Below are 9,000 nucleotides of genomic sequence, written 5' to 3'. Positions count from 1 at the left end.
TTAGTCAAAGAAGGACTCAGAAACTTAATAACAAATACTTTGAGATGAATGAAAACAGAAAAATAGCAGCCATGTAAACTTTGACTTCTACTGAAATCAATTCTCAGAGGGAAATGGATAGCTGTAATGCCTACATTGGAAAAGGAAGCCCTTAGGGGCTGGCGCTGTGGTATAGAGGGTAAAGCCTCTGCTTCCAACACTGCATCCCATATGGGCTCCAGTATGAGTCCCCTGCTATGGCCTGGGAAAGCAGCAGGAGATGGAAAAAGCGCTTGGGCCCCTGTACCCGTTTGGGAGACCCGGAAGCAGCTTCTGGCTGCTGGCTTCAGATCAGCTCAGCTCTGGCCATTGTGGCCATCTGGGGAGTGAACCAGTGGACTGAAGACCTCTCTCTGTCTCTCCCTCTCTCTGTAACTCTGCCTCTCAAATAAATAAATAAATCTAATAAATAAAGGAAAGGAGTAAGAAAGAAAGAAAAAGGAAAGTCTCAGGGCAGGCCTTTGGCTGCCCACATCATAGCATCTGGATTTGAGTCCCAGCCCTGCTGTTGATTCCAGCTTCCTGATAGTGTATACACTAGGAGGCAGCAGGTGATGGCTCAAGTACTTGGGTCCCTGCCATCACATGGGAGAGCTGGATTGAGTTCCTGGCTCCCAGTTTTAGCCTGGCCCAGCCTGGGACCCTGTAGGCATTCAGGAAGTGAGTCAGTCAATAGAGAAATCTGTCTCTCCCTCTCGGTCCCTCTGCTTTCCAAATAAATACATACATCTTTTAAAGAGTTAAGAGAAATGAGAAGGGAGGGAGGGAAAAAGGGTAGCATCATTATAGTCTTATAATTCTATTAACCACATTGAATCTCTTTGTATTAATATCACATTAACATGTATTAATATCACATTAACATGTGATATCACATTAACATGTGAATGATGAGAATTGTGTTGTAGTGATCAGCATGCATTTGCTTTGATCCTGAGAAACTAATGTATAAACAGATTCCTTTTAAAAAAGAAAAGAGAACACTACAGTGAATAGACTGTAACCAGGATAACAGACTTCTGCCAATAGTAGTAAAGTAGCTACACTGGACATTACAAATTGTTTAAAAATAAAATTGAAAATCCAGTTCCTTAGACTGTGTTTCTTTTCTTTTCTTAAGATTCATTTATTTATTTGAAAGGCAGAGATACAGAGAGAGAAAGAGAGAATCTTTCATCCGCTGGTTCACTCCCCAAATGACCTCAATGAGCAAGGCTGGGCCAGACCGAAGCCAAGAGCCAGGAACTTCTTTCAGGACTCTCATGTGGATACATGGGCCCAAGCACTTGGACCATCTTCCACTGCTTTCCAAAGCACATTAGCAGGGAGCTGGATCAGAAGTAGAGAAGCTGGGACTCGAACCGGCACCCATATGAGATGCCAGCACTGCAGAGGCTTAAACTTCTAGACCATAGCACCACCTCCTTCAGGCCACAATTCAAGTGTGCACCAGCTCTGTGTGTCCCCAGCTACTCTGTTAGACAACACAGGTTTTTTTTTTTTTTTTTTTTTTTTTTTTTTACAGTACAGTGGGGTTTATTCCCCTTTTTACAAAATTTTATTTGTAAATGTACAACAGGCTCCAAGATAACACTTAACTCTTAACACTTCATTCTAACTACGGTGGTATAAGATGTTATGGCCGGGAATCGAGATGTTTAGCTAAGAATGCAATCAAGGGCGTCATCACTTCAGGCACAAGGAACAGCTTACTTTTTGCCAGATTTCTTAATTCCACCTGTGGCCAGGGGGCCCTTCCCCGCAGCCTTCGCTTTTAGCTCCTCGAGTTTCTTCTGCTCCTCTTTCTGTTTTTGCTTGAAAGCCTTATCTTCCTCATCCATCTCCTTGGCCTGCTTCTTGGGCTGTTTCAGGGGCTTCTTCTTGCCACCTTCCCGGCCGGACATGGCGCCTCAACAACACAGGTCTTTATCACTGCCATAGAAAAGTTTGGGACAGAGTTGGCTTAGAGTACTTTTTTTTTTTTTTTTTTAAGATTTATTTATGGGGGCCAGCGCTGTGGCATAGCAGGTAAAGCCATCACCTGCAGTGTCAGCATCCCATATGGGGATACATACATACATATACATATATATATATATATATAGAGAGAGAGAGAGAGAGGGAGGGAGAGAATCTTCCATCTACTGGTTCACTCCTCATATGGCCACAATAGCCTGTGCTGGACAGGCTGAAACCAGGAACCAGGAACTCTGTCTGAGTCTCCCTTCTCGGTGTCAGGGTCCCAAGTATTTGGGCGATCATCTGCTCCTATACCAAGTGCATTAGCAGGAAGCTGGATAGGAAACTGCACAATGGGACTAGAACCTGTTCTCTGATATGGGATGCCAGCCTAACTTGCTGTGCTTTGTTGAGAAACGGATCTGCTGAAGTTGTGTGAATTGCCTTCTTCAAATGTCCCTCAAGGTGAATTGGACATCAGTTCTCCCTTCCTCTCTTGGATTCCTCTGCACATCTCTGTCCCCACAAATCTCTCCTCTCTGAGTTTTTCCTGTCCCCAGTTCCCTGGTTTCATTGAGCCCTTCCTGCTAAATCTCAATCTGCCTTCTGCCAGGGAAGTCTTTTCTGTAGTCCCTCACCCTCGTCGTCATTAATCGCTTGATGCTTTATATAAACATCCTGAAAGCTCACGGAGGACAGGCTCTGTTTGGGACTGATCCCATGTTTCTCTTCCAGACTTCCAGAGCTGATTCTAGGTGCTTGTTTGCTGAGTGAATGGTTTCAAGAAAAAGAAATTCTACACAGCTCCGTGTTGAGTGTGTTCATCGACAGCTTTGTTGCGGTGCTGGCACTGTGAAGCATCAAGTTAAACTGCCACCTGCAACACCAACATCCCATATGGGTGCTAGTTGGAGTCCCCTCTCCTCTACTACTGATCCAGCTCTCTGCTACTGTGCCTGGGGAAACAGCGGAAGATGGCCCAAGTGCTTGGGCCCCCGGACCCATGTGGGAGACCCGGATGGAGATCCGGGCTTGGGCCAGGGCCATCTGGGGAGTGAACCAGACGGAAGGAAGATAGATAGGAAGACTGCTCTCTCTCTCTCTCTCTCTCTCTCTCTCTCTGATTCTCTCCCTCTGCTGCACTTTCTGAAACCCAAGGGCCATGGAAGGATATAAGAGAGGAACATTGTTTCTTCCAGTTGACATTCGCTCCTAGAATGTTTGCATCCTTTTCCCAGACTTTATTTACCTGGTGGTGGAGGTAAGAGTGTTACTTAATCTTCAAGGGCTGATCACCTTCTCTGTAAACTTGTCCTGAACAGAATCCATGCCTGGGTTAAACCCACCCCCTTTCCCCTGTGATTGCCTTCTTCATTTGGAAACGTGTGACTGTGTGTTGTAACTAACTGTGCAGACCTGCGGGTTCCAACACAAAAGGGTCTGTGGAGAGAAGGGGTGGCATCTCCAATGCCTGGCTTGCTGAGTTCTAAATTATTATTTTGACAATTCACAAACGAGAAGCTTGGGTTGTGTCCCCTGAAAGCAAGCATCTCAGGTCTAAGATGTGGCCAGCTGTGGCTTCAGGTTCCCTTCCCTCAGAAGATCAACCAGGACCCACCTTGAAAACTTGCAGGCATCAATGCCTTATACTGGCTTTGGGGGAAGGAGTGTTAATTATCCATCAGGATAAAATTGGCTTTGATAAATTCAACCAGTCTTTCCTTTCACGAGAGACCAAAGCAAGACTCAAAGAACTCAACTCATAAAGAAAAGCTGGAGGCAGAATTTACACCTGCTGTCTTTGTTCCCAGACACCATGTGATGACTGAGTCTCTACATGGGCTGCCAGGACAAGTCTACTGACAGTCATCGGAACACTTGATCAGTGAAAGGAAGGTATTCTCTCTCATCTTTCTCCTTCCTCCACCCTCAGAGTTACAGAGAGGGGGGAGAGAGAGACAGACAGACAGACACTTCCATCTGCTGGTTTACTCCCCAAATGGCTGCAACGGCTGGAGCTCTGTGGATCCAAAGCCAGGAGTCAGGAGCTTCTTCCAGGTCTCCTACATGGGTGCAGGGGCCCAAGGACTTGGGCCATCTTCTGCTGCTTTCCCAAGCCACAGCAGAGAGCTGGATAGGAAGTGAAGCAGCCAGGACTCAAACTGGCTCCCATATGGGATGCTGGCACTGTAGGCAGTAGCTTTACCCGCTATGCCACAGCGCCGGCCCCAGTAGATACTTTTGAATATATTTTATGGCTAATTTTTTTTTGCTGGTTGTGTATTTCATTTCTTCCACGTTTGTTCACACTGGTTATGAGTAAAATCTGTTGGAGGTGAATGACTTAGTTCAAATTTGGTGTGAGGGACTTAGGACCAACTAAGCCTAGTCAACAAAGGATCGACCAAGAGATTGCAAACACTACGCCGCTGTGTTGTGGGCGTTGAAGGGCTCCGAGGGATGCAGTGGGAAGTGGGGGCATGAAGCTGGCACTAAGAGTCCTTGATGACTGAGTCTGCACAACTTCGCCGTCATTCTCATGAGCTATCCGTTTTTTGCAGAGGCCACACTGGTTAACGGGATTGGCGTGTGCGTGCTCCACAACTCTGTGTGGCTGGCACCGTTCTCTGCCACTCACCCCAAGAATTACTCTCTTGGCCAGAGTGCAGCTACAGGGGCTTCCAGTTGGCTTTCTCCACAGCAATTCTACAAGGCCAGGAACTGCTAAGGTGGCCATTTGAGGGCTACATTTGGAACCAAGGAAACCAGCAGCGAGCCCAGTGAGGAAGCTGGGTCAGGACACAGTGTATTCGTTGCCTCCCCAGCAATGAAGTCCTGAGGGTGCTTAAGGTCTCCAGTTGACTGCGTTAACTCGGAGTCTGCAGTCTGAATGTTCCCCTTTCCCAGTGTATGGTTCCCCAGGTGGGAGCCAGACACAATCACTCAGTTCTCAGCATCCCACCCATCGCCTGAAATCCTGCCCTTACACTCGCTTCTTGGGACCATTCCTGGGCTAGGTAGAGAATCTTGGTGCAAGTGATATATTGAGGGAGTGCTCTGGAAAGGAAGCCAGTGAGAGAGGGCACGGCAGGGAGAAGCAAGGATGGGCTCTCAGCGGAAGACGAGGCTCCCCTTCAGCCAGAACGGGGGTGGCCAACACTCATGGTGGGCAGGAGCCAGTAAAAGGCTATCGGGAGAGGGCATTAACAGTGCCCGCTGTAGGTTCCCTGAGTGTGAAGTGGTCCTCAGAAAATCTCATTCTTCCTTTTTTTTTTGGACAGGCAGAGTGGACAGTGAGAGAGAGAGACAAAGGTCTTCCTTTGCCGTTGGTTCACCCTCCAATGGCCGCCGCGCTGACCCGATGGCAGGAGCCAGGTGCTGCTCCTGGTCTCCCATGGGGGTGCAAGGCCCAAGCACTTGGGCCATCCTCCACTGCACTCCTGGGCCACAGCAGAGAGCTGGCCTGGAAGAGGGGCAACCGGGACAGAATCCGGCGCCCCGACAGGAACTAGAACCCAGTGTGCCAGCGCCGCAAGGCAGAGGATTAGCCTGTTGAGCTCGGCGCCGGCTCATTCTTCCTTCACTGGCACATCTTTTGCTCCCTGATCACCTCTTCCGGGTGAGGATGCAGGCATTGGCACTGCCTCTAGTGTGGCCCGTGCTGGTTAGAGGAGGAGACAGCCTAAGTGCAGCTCCTGTAGGTCACACAGTTTGCAAGAACTCTAGAAGGAAAGGGCCTCTGTGTTTGCTCTATGGCAGGAGGGTGCAAATTCCCCCTCCAAGAGCACGTTTTGGCTGGAGAGCTCCAAGGGCTGATTTTTCCACCCTAATCCCTTTTCCTATTCAAGTTGCTCAGGTACTGTAGTGAGATTCAAGGGGCACGCCGAAGGGGCAATTCAACAGAATGTGAAAGACGAAATTAGAAGCCAGGCTCCCAATGTGCCTTCTTAGGGTGGCATTTCCAAGCCCCACGAAGCTCAGGTGCATATTAAGTTCCTTGGCATTCCGATTTAATCGTCTGAAAGTCATCTGGAAGAGACAAGCGAACTGCTGAGTCCATCACCTATGGCAATTCTGTTCCCGTAAATCTCCTAATAGCCTGAAATCCCTTAACAGGCTTTTCCCCCGGGAGAAAGCTGTGGCTAATCCTCAAAGCGGGCACTGGAGAGTTTTTTTTTTTTTTTTTTTTTTTAATGTTTGGAATTCACCTTTCCCCGTCTTTGTTTCCTCAAAATACTTCAGCAGTCTGCTCGAGACCCACGAGTGACATTTCCCTTCAACTTCTTTCCGTAAAGACAGCAAAATAACTGCTACCAGGAAAGACCCTTGCCACCTACACGGGGGGGTGGGGAGGGTAGTTAGCACTAAGCCTGGGAGACCCGAGGAAGCAGAGCAGACTTGGGAGTAGGGTAGGACAGGGCGTGCTGGGGGTGGGGTCGGGATTTGTGGCTTTGAAGGGTCATCCTGGTCGCAAGTAAATAAAGGTTGATGGGATCCTGAGAAGGCAGGCTGCCTCTCGGAGGGCTAGGACCACGGACTCCGGACAGGCCTTGGGGGTCAGCTCGCGTGGGGCCCCAAGACCCAGGTCCGGTCCCTCATCAAGGCTGGGGGATCCGTTGACGGGCAGGAGTCGCCGCGGCGCAGGAGCTCTGGGTCCAGCTCGTCCCGGGGCCGTCCAGGCTTGGATCTGGCCCTCGGAGAACGCGGAACGCCGGGAGCCGAGACGGAATCCAGACCAGGTGGGCGTCTACCCCGTTCCGGAGCCCGGCTTCAAATCCCCTCCGCTTTTCCTGGAGCCCAGCGTCTGCAGCCGGCGCGGGTGAGCGGGGCGCCGCGATGGGGTCCGGCGGCCCTGAGGGGAGCGCCCGCGCGGGAAGCTTCACGCGCCGCCTCGTCTCGTCAGCGCTCCGGCGGCCTCCAGCGTCCTCAGCGTCCGGGCGCCTGCTCCCGGCAGCCCCGAACGGAAGCAGCCCTTCCCCGGGCCTGCGCCGCGCCCCGCCTCAGCCAATCAGCGCGCCCCCTCGGCCGGCGCTCTGCTGACGCGCCAGGCCGGCCCGCGCCCGCCGCCCTTTTGGCGACGGACCCCTCCCGCGCTCGCCGGGCCCGTTAGCTGCGCGCCTCTTCTGCGACGGCCCCTGGGCGGAGGCGCGTGCGGGCGCGGCCCTGGCGCGCCCCCTGGCGGCCCGGCGGGGCGCTGCGGGCGCGGCGCTGACCCGGAGGCGGCGGCGGCGGTGCCCGGATGGAGGCACGTCATTGTCCCCCGCCGGGCGGCAGGGCTGTGTGCGGCGGCGGCGGCGGCGGCCGAGGGGGATGGAGCGAGCGCCGAGCCGGGTCAGGTAAGCTCCCGCCTCCTTCCCGCCTGCCGCAGTCCGGCGTGGGGCCCGCCGAGCGCTGCGCTCGCCTCGGCCGCAGCCGGCCCGGCCGCCCCTTAGCCGGCGCGGCCCGCCGGGAGGCTGGCGCGGCCCCTCTCCCGCCACCCCCTCCGCTGCCGCGGGGCCGCCCGGGACCCCGCCGCGCCGGGAGTGGGGGGGCAGCGCCGCGACCGCGCCGGGGCCGGGCCAGGCCGCTGGGGAGGGGGCGGCGGCCGGGCGCCGGGGGAGCGGGGCTGCGCGGGAGGCCGGACCCCCCTGGTTGCCATGGACACTGCCCTTCCACCCCCGCCGGCCCCAGCCCGCCCCCTCGGCCCGCGGGGCCGTGCGGGCTCCGGGCGGCCCGGCCGGCTGGGGTCGGCCGGGGTGGGCGTGTGCCGGCCGCGGAGCCCCGGGCCCGCCGGCCCCCGCGCCCCTCGCGGCTTGCGGGCTCGCCTCCCCACCCCCACTCCGCCCCTCGCGGAGACAAACTTTGGCAACCCCGACGCCCCCTTCCCCGGGCCGGGGCTCGCGCGGGGGGCCCGTCCACCTGTCCGCGGCCGCCGACTTGTCCACGCCGGCCGGCCGGCCGGCCCGGGCGCAGCGGGCACCCCGAGGGGAGGCTGCGGGGCGGGCGAGAGGCGGAGCCGGAGCCGGGCGGCGCGTCCCCAAAACCATGTGTGCCTCGGTGCCCGTCCTTTATCTCGGGGCGCAGGGAGAGCCGGGCCGCCCGGGGGGAGAGGGGTCCGTTTCGGACGTTCCAAAAGAGGGGGGAAATAATAATAAAAAAAAATTTTTTTTTTTGGTGGCGACGGAAGTTTTCCGCTGCGGGACTTGAACCTCTCTCTGCAGTGGGTGCAGTGGGGATGACTTTTTGTTGAATGGGTGTTCAGGGCCGGCTGCTGCTGCTGGTGGTGGTGGTGGGGGGCGCCGCGTTGGTGATGGGGAACCCACACGCGGCCCGGACCCTGGTCCCAGTTAGCATCGGGGTTGGAGAGATCCCATACTTTTTTTTTTTTTTTTTTTTTTTTGGTGGAGGCTCAACATTTTTCACAGTTGCACGTTTTAAGCGTTCATTGTACTTTTTAAATTTTTTTTTACTGTATTAACTCATTCAAAGTGCATAGGGGATGTGAATAATGAGTTTCACTTATTTGTTTTTACTTAGGGTCAGTTTCACTTTCTTTTCTGTACCCCTGAATCAAGTCTACAGTAAGTATTTGGTTTAAGGGCTAATCGTTTGTTTGCCTAAGTAGAATCAGAGCCCAGGTTGTATCTTTTTTTTTTTTCTTAAACTTTGTGTATGTTTTTCTTCTAAAACGGAAATGCTACAAGAATGTGGATTACATTATGTAGAAGCACAGTGATAACAGTTTCTTTTTAGTTGTGTTGATACCACCTCAGTGTGTGTGTGGATTGCTACACTGTTTTACACTGTTTACATGGTGATATAATCTTTAGGAAAAAAAAAAAGTAGAATAAGGCGTTCTCAGATTGGGTCACCATAGGGGGTTGGAGTGGGAGGGTCTGGGGAAGGAAGGCATCATCTGTGACTGTCATTCCTGCACACACACACCCCCGCCTTGATTCCGTGTGTGTTTTAAACATGCCTTTGTAACTTTTTGTGTTAGCATCCAAAGATGTTGAGAGAAGT

General features: G+C 53.3%; 2 protein-coding genes across 12 annotated transcripts in view; one reads left to right on the top strand and one right to left on the bottom strand.

Annotated features, from left to right (window-relative positions):
- Window positions 1–1,527: 1,527 nt before the first annotated feature.
- Window positions 1,528–8,078, bottom strand: LOC127488706 (translation machinery-associated protein 7). 4 transcript variants are annotated; one of them, XM_070064378.1, is made up of 2 exons: window positions 3,617–3,970; window positions 1,528–1,971 (listed from the first exon to the last, which is right to left on the bottom strand). In XM_070064378.1, exon 2 carries the CDS (start codon window positions 1,941–1,943, stop codon window positions 1,749–1,751), a length of 195 nt encoding a protein of 64 aa, XP_069920479.1. In that variant the 5' UTR covers window positions 1,944–1,971; window positions 3,617–3,970; the 3' UTR covers window positions 1,528–1,748. The 4 variants fall into 4 exon arrangements, 1 of the variants encoding a protein (XP_069920479.1); XR_011384534.1 differs by lacking the exon at window positions 3,617–3,970 and adding an exon at window positions 6,207–8,078 and having other exon boundaries at window positions 1,953–1,971; XR_011384532.1 differs by lacking the exons at window positions 1,528–1,971; window positions 3,617–3,970 and adding exons at window positions 4,287–6,027; window positions 6,207–8,078.
- The window catches only part of USP42 (ubiquitin specific peptidase 42), a 51,114-nt gene continuing 49,301 nt past the window's right edge, over window positions 7,188–9,000 (top strand). For 3 of the 8 annotated variants that reach the window (XM_051838982.2, XM_051838979.2, XM_051838976.2), the window contains exon 1: window positions 7,188–7,334. The gene's annotated coding sequence lies outside the window, so the exon portion shown is untranslated. Of the gene's footprint in view, window positions 7,335–8,514; window positions 8,559–9,000 lie in introns of all 8 variants that reach the window. The other 5 variants (XM_070064373.1, XM_051838977.2, XM_051838981.2 and 2 more) reach the window with 4 other exon arrangements.

Source organism: Oryctolagus cuniculus, chromosome 19 (genome assembly GCF_964237555.1).
Source record: "Oryctolagus cuniculus chromosome 19, mOryCun1.1, whole genome shotgun sequence".
In the NCBI taxonomy this organism is placed as follows: Eukaryota; Metazoa; Chordata; class Mammalia; order Lagomorpha; family Leporidae; genus Oryctolagus; species Oryctolagus cuniculus.
Note: the sequence above shows the minus strand (reverse complement) of the source record. Positions and strands in the feature narration are given on the sequence as shown.

Excerpts from the sequence above, each read along its gene's own strand:
- LOC127488706 (XM_070064378.1), bottom strand. The coding sequence starts at position 1,943 with ATGTCCGGCCGGGAAGGTGGCAAGAAGAAGCCCCTGAAACAGCCCAAG.